The 19100-nt window shown below is 35.2% G+C and overlaps 1 protein-coding gene across 1 annotated transcript; it reads left to right on the forward strand.

Moving 5' to 3' along the window:
• Window positions 1–13345: 13345 nt before the first annotated feature.
• On the forward strand, window positions 13346–16439 carry LOC146884747 (uncharacterized). Its single transcript, XM_085676012.1, has 8 exons — window positions 13346–13749; window positions 13807–14300; window positions 14448–15042; window positions 15187–15289; window positions 15427–15648; window positions 15742–15929; window positions 16067–16110; window positions 16279–16439. The coding sequence occupies exons 1-8, from the start codon at window positions 13346–13348 to the stop codon at window positions 16437–16439; spliced, it is 2211 nt and encodes a 736-aa protein (XP_085532138.1).
• Window positions 16440–19100: the final 2661 nt, after the last annotated feature.

Genomic DNA, 19100 nt, shown 5'->3' on the forward strand with positions numbered 1-19100 from the left:
ATTTTGTTGGTCTAACATGAAAGTGATTGAGGACCACACATCGGGACTATGAAGATCCCCAATTAACAAGTCTAAAAATCAGGTCCATGTATCTTTATTTTCTACTTCAAAAACAACTCATGTTATTGGCAACATCTGATCATTATCATCCCTTCCAATAGTTGTCAATAGTTCACCTCCATATTTCCCTTTCAAAAGACACCCATCCAAACCAATTATAGGACAAAAAGAGATGAAACTATCTTTGCATGCTTTTAAATACATATAAAATATCAAGAAATATATTTCCCCTTCATTTGTTTCAAATTTTACATTTGTAGTAGGTCTCGAATTTGATCTAATAATCTCATGGGTGTAATCATATATTCTTTTAAATTAATCTTTTAAACAAAGCTTCAACTTGTTTAGTGGCCAATATCTTTGCTCTATACACCATTGACTTAGTGATATTATTTTGTTATGAATGTTCACTATTCTCATACTTGGATTATCTCTTATTGTGTTCTTTAATTGTCCACTTAACCACTTAGCATTTAATAAATTAACATTGAATTCTCTGGTTCATGAATGATTGTCATATATTGTCCTTAATTACCATATCTTTGTTGCATGGACATACCCACAATATGAAAACTAATTACAATTTCCTTTTGGCACAAAACATATCATTCTTTTGTAATTTTAATTTTCTTCCAGAATGCACTTCATGTGTCTTTAAGGCTTCTACAAACTTTTTCTTATATGTGAAATATGTTCCAAATTCCCACTTGTATTCAACCATGTTTTTGGGCATTGAAAATGTCATAAACCTTAGTTATTGTTGCTTTCTAAACCTTATGATTGATCATTGTCTTCACCACTGCTCAAGTGGTCACTTGTTATCAAATAATCCTATGTCATACATCTTCATGTTACCACTTTCATGACATATTAAACCTTCAACCTCATCATCCCCGCATTTCGTATTTCGACTTGTACTTCCCTCACTAAATTGAAGTTGTACTTCAACATTGCCCTCTCACAACTTATGGTTAACTATATTATCTTGATCATAATCAACATTGACATGAACTAGTTCCTCTACATCCTTAACACCTTCATGTACATTCTCAACAATGTTGCATCATCATTATCACTTAAATCATGACCTTCAGACTTAATCCAACTCTCAACCTTAACGTTATCATCTCCCTTGTCATTAGCCCCAATCTCACACTCAACCTCTATCCTAAAATCAACCTCGGTCTCAAACTCGACCTCCATCCCATCCTTATGATGATTATCAACATCATCCTTCATGTCAAAGTTAACCTTATTTTCTCCCTCCACCCCTTACTTACACTAAAGATCAACCTCCTTCTGCATGTCAGCCTCACAAGCCCTAACATCCTCATCCACAACATCAGCCTCAACATCCACGTGATCCCCATCTCCATAACCACTATGACCATCCACCTCACCCTCCACTTCAAAGTCCCACTGTGTATAGGTTCATCACCTACAGTGTAATATTCCAATAAATTATCTACTACTTCAGCTTTAAACACTATATGTACTACAAACAAGTGCACCTCACCATTTTTTCTCGCAATATTGACCATGTGCATTGCATCGTTGTCATCACACAAGAGCTACAACTTTTTCTCCAACACAGAACCAACACCAAAATTATACCATAACTCATTCACGACATTATAACCCATCTCTTTAAGTTTTCCCAATATCCCAAAATATTTGAGGGTCCTCATTACTATATTTGAGGGTCCTGTTGTCTAGAAAGTGTCCACCATGGTGGTACACAACTTCAAAAAAAATCATCAGACATCCCAACCTATATAATATAACCACTCACCCTATCAAATAGCAATGCCCACGAAAAACACATAAATTACACCACACACCCCAAAACAAGCACTACAACTTAAAACTTAGTCTCTTTTAAAGAGGACCACAACCCACCCACCACATATACAATCGACACAATACCTTTGCAGTACCGCCACAGTACAAATTCAAACTTATCCACTGACAAATGGAATAAAATACATGTCTTCTCAACAAATGCAAAAGCAATAACACCAATTTATTTTCTCACACAATTAAATAGTATTAAACACTAAAATGATACTCACAAACTCACAATTGGAAACCGACAAAGGAATTAACTGTGAAAACTCACCTTCGACGAAGAAGACTCTAAAGAATGAATGCGATAACTTCTTCTCCAACAATGAACGAAGGAATCTCCAATTGTTGCCCCAAATTTAGTTTTCGAATTTCAACCTACTCGAGCCCTTTTTATTCATTTTCAACCTAAATAAAAAAAACTGCACCAAAAATCCACATCAACAAACATATTACAAAGCCACGTTTCACACAGATGCCACCTAATCGCTCCAGCTCACCTCGCCATTAATAATTTTAACGTCCTCAGCATTGAGGACCAAATTGAACCTTTTGAAAAAATACAAGGACCAAATTGAGCAAAAAAAATAAATAAAGGGACCAAATTGAAAAAAAAAGGAGACCAAATTGAACCAACTTATTAAATTAGAGGACCAAATCAATAATCAAGCCTATTTGAAATAATAAAAATAAACAACAAATAAAAATATAAAGAGTAAGTAAAAAAAATAAACAATTTGATACACCATTGAATAAAATCGAACAAAGAAAAAAATGTATAATTAAGTGTATGATAAGATGAAAAATATCTTGAAGATCTGAGAAAGCTTTCCAAATATTATAATAGCCGAAATGTTGATAGATAATGAAAGTTGTTTTAGCAAAACAACATATTTTTAAATAAAACAAGAATTAAGGATCAAAGAGGTAAACAAAATTATATTACCTAGTAAATAAATTACTTATGCAATTGAACACTTAAAGAGTCAAAAAATTTTATTGAAAAAAATATTAAATAAAAGGTAAAGTTAATCAAATGTGAGAATTTCATAAATAATTTTATCTAATTAAGAATTTCTTAATTTTTACACTGCATTTAAAATTTATCAAACCGCATAATTGGTAATGCTTACTCGTGTTCTTTTTCTATCTGCTTTTAGATGTTAGATTTCTGTTTTATTTTTTAGGTTTAAATACTTATTTGGTCCTCATTTTTGCAGTAATTGTTGCCGACAATCCTCATTTTTTCTAAATGTTTAAAATGGTCATCATTTTTTCAATTTTTGTTTAATTTGGTCTAAAAAATGAGGATCATTTTAAACACAAATTGCAAAAATGATGACCATTTTGAACATTTGAAAAAAATGAGAACCATCAACAACAAACATTGCAAAAATAAGGACCAAATATGTATTTAAGCCTATTTTTTAATTTTTTTTTAAATTTAAAGTTAATCAACTATAAAACTAATCTTACTAATCATGAAATGACACGTGGTAGTCACTGTTAATGGTCGTTGATGATTTAAATGGTGTTAGGAAAAAATGACTCAATTAAACAAAATTGACGAAAATTAGGTCCTATTTAAACATAAAACCAAAATTAGGACTTATTTGACAAAACTTAACGAAAATTGAGACAAAAAGGTATTTTAACCTAATTTAATCAATGTTAAGACATTTTAACAACAAACCTTTTCTAAATATAATTCAATTACTCTAAAGTGTATCAGTCAAACAAGGATTCATGTAACAACAAATTTCAATCATAAAATCATCATTGTATTTCTCGCTTTAACTTAGAGTTTCATACATCATATACATTGCTCACATTTTTAACAAAATTTATTAAGTTCTTATTTTTTATTTTAGTTTATATACACAAAAGTATCTTTCATTAACCCTTACCGATTAATATCAACCCAATTAGCAAAGTCTTCTATTAATATGAAAGCAATAAAAGTTATTCTCACATCATGTCTAAAATTCAATAATATAGAATATAACAATTATAATTAAGTCAAAACCAAATTAAAATACTACATTAATTCAAACGTAAAAATAAAACCTCAATTTAAATGCATTAATTCAAACGTAAAATTAAAATCGTAATTAAAATGCTTAAAATTACATGTAGTTGTGAGCAGCGACGGTTAGGAGTGGAGTTTAAGCATGGTTCTAACATCATGTTAGAAGTGGAGTTTAAGCCTAACTCAATCTTATAAAATTGACTTTTAAGGTGAAGTTTGCACCCCATTTACTATGAAATTACCTTATCTCTAATCGATGTGAAACTTTCAATAGTGACAAATTTAAAATCTTAGGAGGATATATAAAACTAGGGGGACAGATTATTTTTTTTTCAAATATCTGGTAATAGTTTTAGGAAATTCAGGAGGTGCACTTGCACATCCTCATATACATGTATGTTCGTCGTGGTGTAGAGGATGATTTTCTTTTTGTTCAATCAGATTTAGTGGATTAATTATATGAAACAAAGACTAAACAATTATATATACTCATTTATAAATATCACCATAACAAGTGGAATCTACCAACACTTTGAAAAATTATAAAAACGGTACTTAAAGTATTATTAGTAAGTACTTTATAATAATAGTACTTAAGAGAGTTTTTTTTTTTCTTAATAATATGTGGAAGTGGACTTTTTGCAAGTTTTAGTTTTTTTTATCAGATGCTCTTCTCCAATAAACAAATCAACAAGGCCCATGACAAAATAATTTTGAAGCCGCGTTGGGTCAACTTTATAAGTTATGTTCTTTTCTTCTTATTTTTTTCATGTTTACGATGCCATAAATAATTGAAAACACATATTACGTACTAATAGTGAAAAATAGTATATATCATTGTCTAATCATAAATCGTCATTATGAAAAAAATTATAATTTTTAAGTAATTAAATTAAAAGTTATACTAACAATAATATTTAATTAGTTAATAATGTAATATATTCTATGTGATTATGGATGACCATTGATAGTAAAAATAATTAATACAAACTCACTCGACAAACCTGAGAATAGTTATTTTTAATTTGAAAAACATAAATAATACAAATGAGTAGGATATATATATATATATATATATATATATATATATATAAAGAGAGAGAAAGAGAGAGATTGATTTAGAGAACTTAATTTTTTATAATAATATTTTGGCATGCAAGTTGTTTTTACACATAAATGGAGAACAAAGTTTTTTTTTTTTTAATTGGAACAAAGTTGCTTAAGGTTATAAAAGTGCAAATATTGAATTCTATATCTTACGTAAAGTACAATTCATGAAAATGACGTTAATCTACTTTGAGGAAGAAGAAGAGAAAAAATTAAATTTACGATAAGATATTTAATGTGGTTGAAAAGGAATAGTATTATGAATATAATGTTACTAAAATAAATGATGTGAGTGCAATTTTATTTTCAAAGGTGGAAAGTGTATGCAAAATAAGCAATGTTTCACTTTTCTTTTATAATTTTTTTTATCCAAAATGTGACGTAGTACCTCATGCCTGGTGATATTTTAAAATAAGCTATAATCATTCAACTGAGAAATAATATAGTGATATGTATGGTCTAAGATACTAATAATTTTTTTTTTGCTGTATTATTTATCACAACCGTTACTTAAGTCAACGATTATAATGAAATGTTATAATTAAAATTAACTTTTAATTAATTAAATGTTATATTAAAGTTAAAGACTTTAAGTGATACTGTGATACAGTAATACCGATTAAACTGCCACATCAGAATTTGTCGTCTCATTTTTAAATCATAATTGAATTATATATTTATTTGTTGACATCTCTTGATTTTTGTAATGATAACGTAAATAATTTCAAAGTATTCAGAAGTTAAAATTAAATTCAAGAATAATCTATTTATAGACAAAACCATCATTTCAAGATGTAATGTATTATAAATTTCAACTGCATTTATATTATATATTCCTATTTGCACCTACAAATATTATAATAAAAATTAAATCTTTTCTTTTGTCCATAATATATCGTTTTTTTGATTCAATGGTATAAAAAAATTAATTGAAAATGTTTTTATAAGAAAAGAATAATACCAAACGATTATTAAAAATAAGTTTACAGACGAATATCTTTACATTGTAACTTGTCTATGGAGCGACTATTAAATTTAAATACATCTTAATAGTATTAATATCACAGATCAATTAACTATATTATTGATTTTATTTCAACATTTCGTCTTTATCAAAACTCAACATCTAATTAATTTATTAATTTATTTTAACAGCGTTGAACTTATATAACGATTCACACACATTGAATTAGATTTCAGGAGGATTTTTCTTCGTGCAATCCAAAGGTTGATAAATGAACCAATTTAACTTGTCCTGATTGTTTTTGCAGTAGTTTAGTAAATTAACATTTTTCATTCTAGATCGGAATGCTTTAGAGTTTATGAATCCACTATGAGCACGTATTTAATTAACAATTCAAAGATTAATGTTATAAATATTTTCAAATAACTAAATTCTATGTTAATATATATTTCAATCAAGAATTCGTCTATTTCTTTCTAACAATCATATTTTTTAGAATTTAAAGACGAAATGATGAGCGAAGGTTAGAAAAAGATAAAATTAAAGAAGAAAACAAATGAAGAATGTAATGGAGATGAAGCTTTCGTAAGAATATAAATTGTAGTAAAATAAATTATTAATACTAAAATAATAATTTATAGAGGAAATCAATAAAAGTAGTAACCCAAATTGCTACAATCAACACTAAATTTGTCATTTCTTCATGTTTGCGACATTCTCAAGTGGCGGAACTATTGAATGACATAGGGAAGCCATGGCTCCCTCAATTTTTTTTCCGAATTTATTATATAATATATATATATATATATATATATATATATATATATATATTAAGTTATATTTATATATTATTTATATTAAGTTTATATTATGGAAATTATAATAAAAGATAAAATAAAAAATTTAATGGAGATATTGATTTATAAAAGAGATTAGAATTTTTTTTGGCTATAGGATTTTTTCATCGTGTAAATTATCATGAAAGTGTGTGAGGAGAAATAAATACAAAGAGATAGATCGGGAAACAAAAGTTAGGAAACACATAGATTGAGATTGAAGTATACATTCTCGCATGATCTCTTAGTATCTTATTATGATCTATGTATGTTAGATTTTTAGATTTATGATTCTTTTAGTATGTTTCTTCAAATTAAGTTTATCCCAAATTAGTATAAACCTAATTATGATTTTAGGGATTCTTTTATGAAATTGGTATGAACCCTAATTATACTTTTTCCCAAATTATTATAACCCTTAATTATGAAATTTAGGGATTTTGTGTTTTCTGCTTACTATGGTAATTTTTTTTTTAAGTTTTGAATTTATACTTATTTAATTAAAGTGGTATGAGTTTTGTTACTTTTGCATTGTGGTAATTGTGATTTGTGAATATAAATTTTATCTTTTTCTAAATAGGTGATATGTGATAAATTTATATTAGAAAGATTATGATAAAGAGTAAAAAAATTGATTATTTTTTTAAAGAAGAAGGTTTGTGATAAAGATGAAAAAAATGCATATACGTTTAACTTTTCATGAGAACCAAGAATTCAACACAAAGAAAAACAAATCTCTAAAGTTCCTAGAGTTATATATAATGAATTTAAAAATTTATTAGAACGCGATCCAGGAAAAACATCGTCAAATTTGACAATACCCACTAAATTAAATTGTTGAGGTACGAAGAGCTTATCTAAAATGATATTCATGGTTTGGTATCATGATATAATAGCATGATATAATAGCGAATAATAGTCATATTTTTTTGAATTCTACTATTATGTGTGCTTTGTTTTAAGAAGAGGAAATGAAGAGAAAAAATGAAAAACTTTTTTTTCTAACTAAAAAAAATTATATATAACAAATCTAATTTGGCACCCCTAAATATTTTGTCCAAGTTTCGCCACTGGTTCTCATAATGTTTTAAATTATATCCATAATTTGTGCTACTTTTTTACATTTTAATTCTCTATCCATAATTTGTCACCACTTTTTTACATTTTAATTCTCTATTTACATTTTAATTTGTCCCTATTTTTTCTAAGAGTTACACTACAAATAAAAATTACATAAATGAAACAATTGTCTTAAAACTACTCACATTGTGCCATGTGCTCCCATTCTTTCCATGTTACTGGAGCAATTACTATGAATAACTTTTCTCTCGATTTAACTTTAGTCTTTGTCTCGATTGCACTTTTCTCAATGTTTTTTTTTGTTTCAATCCAATTTCTCTCAATCTCTTGATAGCATCTTCTTTCGATTCCCTCCTCGATCTTGCACGTTTAAATACACCTCTTTTTTTACTTCGTCATTTCACTTCTTTCAAACTCTTTGTGTCAATTCAATTTATTTTTTGATACCCTCGACACTTGACGTTTAACTTATGAATTAACCTTGTTTTAAGTTTTTTTTTTTTACATTTCATATGAACTCTCAAATAAATTTTGTATCTGCAATTACAATTACGGGCTATTTTGTTAATTAAAGTGGTATTTCCCTAGGGAGTACAATCACAATTCATTCTCACTTCTATACTCATATAGATCATAAAGCTCGCTTACTAACTTGAGTGTCGACGAGTCTTTTGCAAGTGAATCTTCCTCCTCTATACATCAACGCATTCGATTCTAGCCAGCAAGAGCATTCAAGCTACAACTTGGATCTTATCACATGTCCAAAGGCAAAGGTCCGTACTCTGAATCTTAGTAAGAACATTTGGTGTCCACCATTAGACCCAATAAAAATTTATCCTTCCTCCATAGTTTATACTATCATTACCTTGCGTAAAGATAATTCATTACTACTAACAATCATCTTACTCGTGCTACCATGAATATTTATGATCAAAATTTAGCAATGCCTTTGAGGAGTGCTATCGTGACACTCCATCTCTTTGAAAGAGATTATTTTAATAATTTTGCTTCGAATCAAAGATGTTATGTCATAACAATGTCTACTTTCTTGGAGGGGTGGCTTAAAGCTACAAGAGATTCTGAAGTGCTTTACACCAACGCCCACATGGATGCACCAAAGAAAGGAATGCCAGAATTTGAACCACATTGGATCATGCTTCCAGCCACAATATTATCCCACCAACAGTATGTGTTGCCTTACGTTCCGCAACGACAACATCAGGACATATCTAGTAGCAATAACAAAATCATTTGGATTGGTGAATATCCCAAAGCTCAAAGCTCCACCCAAATCATCCTCACCCTTCTTCACAAGAAAAGGGAGTCACCTGTTACTAGAACAACGCAAGGCAACACTTTGACGAAGAACAAAACAAGGAGGATAACTAACTTGATTTGAACTTCATACATGAAATATGTGAATAAAGTTGAATATGAGAAGAAACAAGCAAACAAGGAGTTGCACGATGGTACAATACACAAGTAAAGCACAATCATTTCAAAAAGGAGATCTCGCATGGAGTGGCTCAGGGTTCCAATACCCGAGTACAAGAGCAACTCAGCGTGACAATGCACAGTTTCTTAGAAAGAAAGTTCCAAAAGTTCAAATTCGGAGAAAGTTCGACGATGCCCGCCTAGTTAAAGCATATTACTAAGGCGGTGATACTAGTAAAATCACACACCTCTCTTTGGACTCACCTCTCTATTTTCTTCCAAAAGACAAAGCAAACACTCTAAGACGACAATACAAAGCTTGCCTAAGACGACAACACGTACAAAGTTTGCCTAAGACGATAACATATACAATGTTTGCCTAAGACGGTAGCACATACACAGTCTGCCTAACACGACAACACATGCAAAGCTTGCCTAAAACGACAACACATACAAAGACTACTTCATAGCAGCACAAAGCCTACTTAAACAACACCACAAAACCCGCCAAAGACGACAATTCAAAATGCCTAAGATGACACTTGCATCAATAAGCCAACTAAATAACGGTCAAAGACAACCACCTATAGTTGATTAAATAATATATTATTGTTATTATCGCGCTGATTTATTATAAATGTGAAAAGTTTTTATTGTCTTTTATTTTATAATAGATTTCATGGGCCTAGAATATAAATACATGTGTTATTTCTCCCAAGAGTACAATCACAATTCATATTCATTTTTCTATTCATATAGACCTTAAAGCTCTCTTATTGACTTGAGCATCACAAAGTCTTTTACAAGTGGATCTTCCCTTCCTAAACAACGAGAGATTCAATTCCAGCCATCAAAAAATCCAAGCCACCACTTGGATTTTGCCATTTTTCCAAAGGTCCACACTTCGAATCCCAATAAAAACATGTCTATAGAGAACCATTGTTAAATTATGACAACAATTACAATTAAACTATCGTTAAATTGTTTAGTTCTAACAACAACTTTTTTAATAATTAAAATATGGTTTTTTAATCTATGTTTTTTTATAAGATTAAAATTAATTAAGTATAAATATTTTACAAAATTAAGTACTGATATTTATATTAAAATTTAGTGGTAAAAATAATGATTAACAAAATATGGGTTAATAATATACAACAATGTAATATGTTAAAAAGTCAATTTTAATAAAGAACATGAGTATAACATTTATACAAATAATAAATTTGGTCTTAGAGGAGAGAGACAATATTGCTCTATTTTAAAAAAAATTATTAACAAAACATGAGTTAATAATATACACAATATAATATGTTAAAATTTATTTTTAATAAAAAATATAAGTATAATATTTATACAAATAATAAATCTGGTTTCAAATTAGAGAGAGATAATATTGCTTTATTTTGAAAAAAAAATGGAACAAAATTGAATCAAATAGACATAAATAGAGTAAATTGAATTATATATATATATATATATATATATATATATATATATATATATATATATATATATTAAATTGAAATCAAGACGCTTAACCATGACACTGGCACGTGATATTGTCCTTTCACGTGACAATGACAGAGCCACATGTCACACCACGAACTTGATACGTAACAACACAAAATTTTTGCAACAAAAAAGAATTAAAATTTAAAGAAACTACATATTGATACATGACATGCTTTTAACGTGATTATTAATTTTATAAGAGACCTGATTAAGACATTTTTTCAAAAGTTAAAATATAATTAAAACTTTAAAAAAAATGAAGACTAAGTTGACGTACTCCCACTCAAGTGGAAACAATCTGAAACGACTATTAAAAAACATTTCGAAAATCTTTAATAATAATTGTTAAAAAGGCTTATGCACAATAACGAGACGTCGTTCGATTAAAAACGTAAGAGAAATGTGTTTCTATTTCAAAACTAACTATGGTGCCAAATTCATTTAACATTACTTTTCTATTGTCATTGTAATTTTTCTCAAATTAATTATAATATTAGTTTTAGTAGTTAAACTAGATGACAGCTCTCAAATTAAGACAAATTATGAACTAATTTTTTGATAAACATTTTCTATTTCATGCTTAGAAAAATTGATCTAGAATTACTTTTATGAAGAGAAAATAATAATAATAATAATAATAATATCAAACAATAATAATAATAATAAGGTTAAATATGTTTTTGGTCCCTCAAGTTTCAGTGAATTTTGGAATTAGTCCCTCTTCGAAACTTTATACCAATTTAGTCATTCATCTTTAAAAATGTTTAGTCCTTCTTACCAATTTTTGTTAAGTATATTTGACATTTTAAACGCATTTTATGATAATATTTGAGTTATATTGAAGCGAAAAATATGTCAAATGGCCTAAAAGTAGCTAAATAATATTAACAGAGATATTTGTTGGTTCAATTATTATGTATTAGCAAAATATATGATCAAATCTCGGTAGTTTGATTAAATAATATATTATTGTTATTATCATGCTGATTTATTATAAACGTGAAAGGTTTTTATTGTCTTTCATTTTATAAAAGATTTCATGGGCCTAGAATATAAATACATGTTATTTCTTCCAAGAGTATGTAAGGCCCAGTTTTCTGCCTTAGTGTTTTAAGGGTTGTCCTTAACCTAATGGGCCTAAAGGCTGGCCCAAGCAGTGAAAACATACCCTAATCTGCCCTAACAGTCCCAGTTTTCCTTCATAAACAGTACACTTCTTGCCTCCGTGAGCAGCCTCAACGTTCTACTAGGGTTTTGCCGTCAACCCATTCCAAGCTAGTTAATCGATCTCTTCTATTCCTCTATTCCACGTAAGTACTCTTAGCTCATCTCTGCCTTTTCCAAGCTGATTTTTTTCTAAGCCAACGAAGATTCGTAGTGACAACTTTATGTTTTGTAGTTTCCCATTTTCAGCTCCTGAATCTACTCTTAGATCTGCTGTGCTCGACTGTTGAGTGTCGGAAGTCCCCTTTTTAGCTATATCTAGGTAAGGGAAGCTAGACCTTACCATATTTTCGGTAGAATCTGCTTGTTTGATGAGTATATGATGATTGAATGGCTTGTGTGTGGTCTTCTCTATTGCGATGATCATCAACCTTGTTGATGTGAGCAAATGTGAGAACCCCTGGCAATGGTAATGATGGTAGGGATGCTGCAGCTTGATGGATTTGATGGGTGTTGGGCCATTGTGGGGCCCAACAATGAAGGATTTTATTAGTCACGCTTCTCGTTTCCGAACAAGACCTAGTTTAATTACTTGTTTCTTTTAGTGTATTTCTGTTTCGGCCGTGTGGAGCCCTATCTTTGTAATCTGGGTATATCTGACGTATGGAATACTCTTATACCATAACCCCCGTACTCTCTGAATATTCATGTATGTGATGTTTTATTTAATTTAAGGTTATCCAGTTTTTGGGACATTACATTTATGGTATCAGAGCGGTCGACCCTTAGGATCTATGGTCTAGTGTGCCTGCTTAGCTATCGTTGTAACTTTTGTGTTGCTAGCTAAGCTCTCAGCTAATCAAGTCTAACTCTTGTTTTTCCTGTGTGCCAGTGACATGGCACCTCAGCGTAGGAACTCTCAACCTTCTCAGGGTGATGCACCAGACATCGCCAGGGCTATAGAGCGATGGTGAATGCTATGGCACAACAGAGTATTGCAATGATGCAACAACATGAAGCATCAATGCAGCGACAGGCAGCCTCACTTGAGCAGCAACAGCTGGTTATGCAGCAGATGGAAGCTACTAGGGTGGCTGCTAAGGACGCTCACGTCAACACATGGACGCCCTCCGTTAGTTGGAGGAAAACAGGACCACTGCCCCTGTCCATGGTCCTGAACCGAGACCTCTCCATCGGGAATGGAGTTTGGAAGACTTTCTGAAGCACCATCCGACTAAGTTTAATGGGAAGACCAGTCCAGATGTCGCAGATCAGTGGTTGAAGGACATTGAGAGGATTTTTGATGCTAAGATGTGCCCCGAGGAGAGTAGGTTGGCCTTCGTGGTATACATGCTCATAGGGGAGGCTGAGCATTGGTGGATCAGTATGAAGTCCATCATTGAAGAGAGGCAGGAACCAGTTACTTGGGAGGTCTTTAGGAGAAAGTTTCTCTCTGAGTACTTCCTCGACAGCGTCAAATATGCTAAAGAGGTAGAGTTTTTGCAGTTGACTCAAGGAAGCAAATCTGTGGCTGAGTATGTGGAAAAGTTCAAGCATCTCAGTCGTTTCTACACCATGCCACTGGATGAAGAGTGGCGATGCAAGAAATTTGAGAACGGTCTCCATGGAGATCTTCGGCTGATGGTGGCCCTACTATCCATCAAGGACTTTGCAGCCTTGGTGGAGAAGGCTAGGGTTATGGAGAAGATGAAAGTGTAAGTGGAAACTCAGCACTCACACCAGCAGAGAGTGGAAGGACCATCTGGGTCCAGGCATAGGCACGAGGAGAGGAGGAAACCCTATACTAGGCCTCATTCCCAGTCTCAGGGGTCTAGGGAATCCTCTTCTCAACAGGGTAGGATTCAGTGCTATCAGTGTGGGGGACTGCATAAGAGGAATGTTTGCCCTCAACTCGCAGGCTTCAAGAGGTGCAACAATTGTGGCAAGGAAGGTCACTTCGGCAGAGATTGCCCCACCCTCGAGAGGACAACGACGCGTACTCCAGTTCCAGCCCTAGTCCAGAATCAACAGAGGAGGGGAGGCAACTTGCCTCAAGCATCGGGCATAGTGTACGCCATGACTGGAGCGGAGGCAGCAGGCTCAAGTAACCTTGTCATGGGTAGTTGTGTGATTGCTGGTAAACCTGCATGTTTTTTGTATGACTCTAGAGCGACACACTCTTTTGTGTCTGAAACTTGTGTGCAAAGGTTGGGTCTGCCGGTTTGTGAACTGCAATGTGACCTTGTGGTATCTACTTCGGCATCGGGTTTGGTCAGGACATCGTCCTTGTGTGCTAGGTGTCCAGTGGAGGTAGAAGGACGCATGTACAAAGTGAATCTGATCTGCCTACCTCTATAGGAGTTGGAAGTGATCCTAGGAATGGATTGACTCTCTGCCAATCGTATCCTTATAGATTGCCGAGAGAAGAGTCTGTTATTTCTCAACTCAGAGGAGCCTGAGTTGTTATCATCTCACGGGGTTATGAAGGAGCTACATGGCGGTGCTAAGTGTTTTCTGATCTTTATACACCTGGAGGTGGAGGGTGAGGAGGTGAAGTCGGTTATACCGGTAGTACAAGAATTTGAAGACGTGTTCCCAGAGGAAGTACCAGGATTACCCCCTAGTAGAGAAGTGGAGTTCTCGATTGATTTGGTGCTTGGAACCGGGCCAGTGTCGATGGCTCCATATCGCATGGCTCCGGCAGAGTTGGTGGAACTCAAGAAACAGATAGAGGATTTACTAGGGAAACAGTTTATTCAACTCAGTACCTCACCTTGGGGAGCACCGGTACTGCTGGTGAAGAAGAAGGATGAAAGTTCACGGCTATGTGTAGACTACAGGCAGTTGAACAAGATGACCATCAAGAACAAGTATCCTCTCCCAAGAATAGATGACTTGATGGATCAGTTGCATGGATCCTTGGTGTTTTCAAAGATTGACATGCGGTCGGGATATCATCAGATTCTGGTGAAGGCGGATGATGTGCAGAAGACGGTCTTCAGGTCCCGGTATGGACACTACGAGTATGTGGTTATGCCTTTTGGTGTGACCAATGCTCCGGCGGTGTTCATGGACTACATGAACAGAATTTTCAGGCCATTCTTGGATAAGTTTGTCGTAGTCTTCATAGATGATATCGTTATCTATTCTAGGACTCAGGAAGAACATGCCGAGATCCTGAGGCTAGTGCTTGGTATCCTGAGGGAGAAGCGACTATATGCTAAACTGTCTAAGTGTGAATTCTGGATGGATGAGGTACAATTCTTAGGCCATGTGATATCTGCACAAGGCATTGTAGTAGACCCGGCAAAAGTCGACGCGGTGGTTAAGTGGGGAAGTCCCAAGTCAACAACTGAAATTAGGAGTTTTGTGGGTTTAGCCGGCTACTATAGGAGGTTCATAGAGGGATTCTCCAAGTGGCGCCCCTGACCCAGCTTACTCGGAAAGACCAACCCTTCACTTGGACGGATAAGTGTGAGGAAAGTTTCCAAGAGCTGAAGCAACGTTTGACGAGCGCCCCGATATTGGTTATCCCAGATGTTGGAAAACCCTTTGAAGTTTTCTGTGATGCCTCTCATCTAGGGTTGGGTTGTGTGTTGATGCAGGAGAAGAAGGTAGTGACCTACGCTTCGAGACAACTTAAGGTGCATGAGAGAAACTACCCCACTCATGACTTGGAGTTGGCGGCTATTGTGTTTGCCTTGAAGATCTGGAGGCACTACCTCTACGGTGCCCAGTTCTGTGTATTCAGTGATCACAAGAGCCTCAAGTATCTATTTGACCAGAAGGAGTTAAATATGAGGCAAAGGAGATGGATGGAATTCTTAAAGGATTATGATTTTGAACTTTTGTATCATCCGGAGAAGGCAAATGTGGTAGCAGACGCCTTGAGTAGGTAGACAGTGCACGCCACTCATCTTATGATAAAGGAGGTGGAACTACTAGAGCAGTTCAGAGATATGAAATTACATGTGGAACTGGAATCAGAGTTCATTAGATGTAGTACCTTGACTATATCTATTGACTTTCTAGATTCAGTCCGAGAGAGATAGTTGGTGGACGCCAGCCTGAACAGGGTGAGGGAACAACTTGGGTCAGATGAAGCGAAGGATTATGCTCTGGGTAGTGATGGAATACTCAGGTTCTAGGGCAGAGTGTGTATGCCTGACGATGTCGAGGTGAAAAAGGTAATCCTTGAGGAAGGACATAAGAGTCATCTTAACTTGCATCCGGGCATGACTAAGATGTATCAAGACCTCAAGGAAGCTTTTTGGTGGCAAGGGATGAAGAAGGATGTGGCAAATTTCGTGTCTGCCTGTCTGACCTGTCAAAAGGCAAAGGTGGAGCATCAGAGACCCGGTGGGATTATGCAGCCCTTGGAGATACCAGTGTGGAAATGGGATAGCATCTCGATGGATTTTGTTACCCATTTGCCACGAACTTTTAGAGGGCATGACACCATCTGGGTCATAGTGGACTGACTGACTAAGAGTGCACATTTCTTGACGATGAACTTGAGGATGTCTATAGCTAAGTTGGCTCAGTTATACATTAAGGAGATTGTGAGGTTACATGGGGTGTCTTCGAGCATTGTATCAGACAGAGATCCACGGTTCACATCACGGTTTTGGCAAACCTTACAGGGTGCTCTGGGAAGCAAGCTTACGATGAGTTCCGCCTATCATCCTCAGATAGATGGTCAGTCTAAGAGGACGATCCAATCATTGGAGGATTTACTGCAGACATGCATACTGGATCACTTGGGTGTTTGGGATGAAATGTTACCGTTGGTTGAGTTCACCTATAATAATAGTTTCCATGCAAGCATTGGGATGGCACCATATGAGGCTCTTTATGGTCGGAGGTGCAAGACTCCCTTGTGTTGGTATCAGGATGGGGAGGCAGCGTTAGTTGGGCCAGAATTGTTGGAACAGACCACCGAGAAGGTGAGGTTGGCGAGGAATAAGATGCAGGCTTCACAGAGCAGACAAAAGGCTTATACAGACCGTAGGAGGAGGCCCTTGGAATTCGAGGCTGGAGATCACGTGTTCTTGAGGGTGACCCGAACCACTGGTGTGGGAAGGGCTCTCCGTTCAAGAAAGCTTTCTCCTAAGTTCCTTGGCCCCTATCAGATATCGAGGAGGATTGGGCCGGTGGCTTATGAGATAGCCTTGCCCCCTCAGTTGGCAAATCTTCACCGGCTGTTCCACGTGTCGCAATTGAGAAAATATGTCTTTGATCCCTCTCATGTGCTAGAAGTAGAGGATGTACAGATCCGGGAGGATCTCACAGTAGAAGTACCACCAGTGGCTTTAGAGGGTAGCAAAGTTGAGGAACGCCGAGGAAAAACAGTCAGCCTGGTCAAAGTCATCTGGGATCGGAGAACAAGCGACTCGACTTGGGAGTTGGAGGAGGATATGAGAAAGTCACATCCACATCTGTTTCCCTGGTAAGTCTGTTTTTTCGAGGACGAAAATTTTTTTGTTGTTGGGGAGAATGTAAGGCCCAGTTTTCTGCCTTAGTGTTTTAAGGGTTGCCCTTAACCTAATGGGCCTAAAGGCTGGTCCAAAGAGTGAAAACATACCCTAATCTGCCCTAACAGTCCCAGTTTTCCTTCACTTTCAGAAACAGTACACTTCTTGCCTCCGTGAGCAACCTCAACGTTCTGCTAGGGTTTTGCCGTCAACCCATTCCAAGCTAGTTAATCGATCTCTTCTATTCCTCTATTCCACGTAAGTACTCTTAGCTCATCTTCGCCTTTTCCAAGCTGGTTTTTTTCTGAGCCAACGAAGATTCGTAGTGACAACTTTATGTTCTGCAGTTTCCCGTTTTCAGCTCCTGAATCTACTCTTAGTTCTGCTGTGCTCGGCTGTTGAGTGTCGGAAGTCCCCTTTTCAGCTATATCCAGGTAAGGGAAGCTAGACCTTACCATATTTTCGGTAGAATCTGCTTGTTTGATGAGTATATGATGATTGAACGGCTTGTGTGTGAATATAATCGATTGAAAATGCTCGTTGGATTGTGTGGGTGTGTGTCACTTAAAAGAATAGTGGCGGGCACTGGTTTTCTCGCCCAAGCGAGCATGCCTCATCTAGGCGAGACTGATAGAGGCTCGCCCAAGTTTCCAGCACGAACGGTCGCCCAGGCGACCTTGCTTCATTTTTGAGCGAGGTGCAATCTCGCTTAGGCAAGAAGGGGCTCGCCTGAGCGAGACCCCGCAGAGGTCACTGTTCCCTAGTCGCCCCCTCACCTAGGCGAGATGGGACTCGCCTGAGAGAGAGGATCCCACTCGACTGAGCGAGCCCTGCTTGGTTGAGAAAGGCAGCGGGTAAGTTTGGATGTTATTGTGGAGTGGCTCACTGATGTGTGACTTGTTTGTCTGACCCAAATGCTTTACTAGAAGGGGTCACGTGATGATGTCATGATTTATATAGGAGTTTGAGATGGAAATGGCATGTTATTTTGTTGGGTATGAATTGGAAAGCATGAGTTGTATGATTGGTTGTTTATGCATGATGTTAATATTTGAGAGAACTTTCTGATTGGTTGGCGAAACATGAACTAAGTGTGGTAGGGCGTAATCCCATGACTCTTGTAGTGAGAGATCTTGGTGGTGCCTCATCTGTTGGACGTAATTCCATGGACTCTCTTAATGGGAGCTCCTGGTGGTGCCTCGACAAAAGGATGTAATTCCACGGGAGGTCGTGGTGGTGCCTCAAGGCCAGGGCGTAATTCCACGAAGGCCACATGGTGGTGCCTCCTGTAAGGATATAATTCCATGATGGCCTCGCGGTGACGCCTCATTGCTAGGACATAATTCCACTGCCACGTGGTGGTGCCTCAGCCACGTATTCGGATAGTCAAGTCTTGGAGTCTCATATATTTTTGATAGCTCTGGTGTGATGCTTGTTATTTATGCTTGGCTTGAAACTATCTGTGAATTGTTATAATATGATATTCCTTTATACTAGCTTACCCTTTTACTTGCTTGTATGTGGTGTGGGGTCTTCTCTATTGCGATGATCATCAACCATGTTGATGTGAGCAGATGTGAGAACCCCTGACA

This window comes from Vigna unguiculata, chromosome 7, assembly GCF_037176805.1.
Source record: "Vigna unguiculata cultivar grain cowpea cultivar isolate G323 ecotype 2 chromosome 7, ASM3717680v1, whole genome shotgun sequence".
Taxonomy (NCBI): domain Eukaryota; kingdom Viridiplantae; phylum Streptophyta; class Magnoliopsida; order Fabales; family Fabaceae; genus Vigna; species Vigna unguiculata.

Excerpts from the sequence above, each read along its gene's own strand:
- LOC146884747 (XM_085676012.1), top strand. The coding sequence starts at position 13,346 with ATGTGCCCCGAGGAGAGTAGGTTGGCCTTCGTGGTATACATGCTCATA. Across the intron at positions 14,301-14,447 it reads GGTATCTACTTCGGCATCGG|ATTGCCGAGAGAAGAGTCTG; the intron begins GTTTGGTCAGGA and ends GTATCCTTATAG. Across the intron at positions 15,930-16,066 it reads GTAGCAGACGCCTTGAGTAG|ATTCAGTCCGAGAGAGATAG; the intron begins GTAGACAGTGCA and ends TTGACTTTCTAG.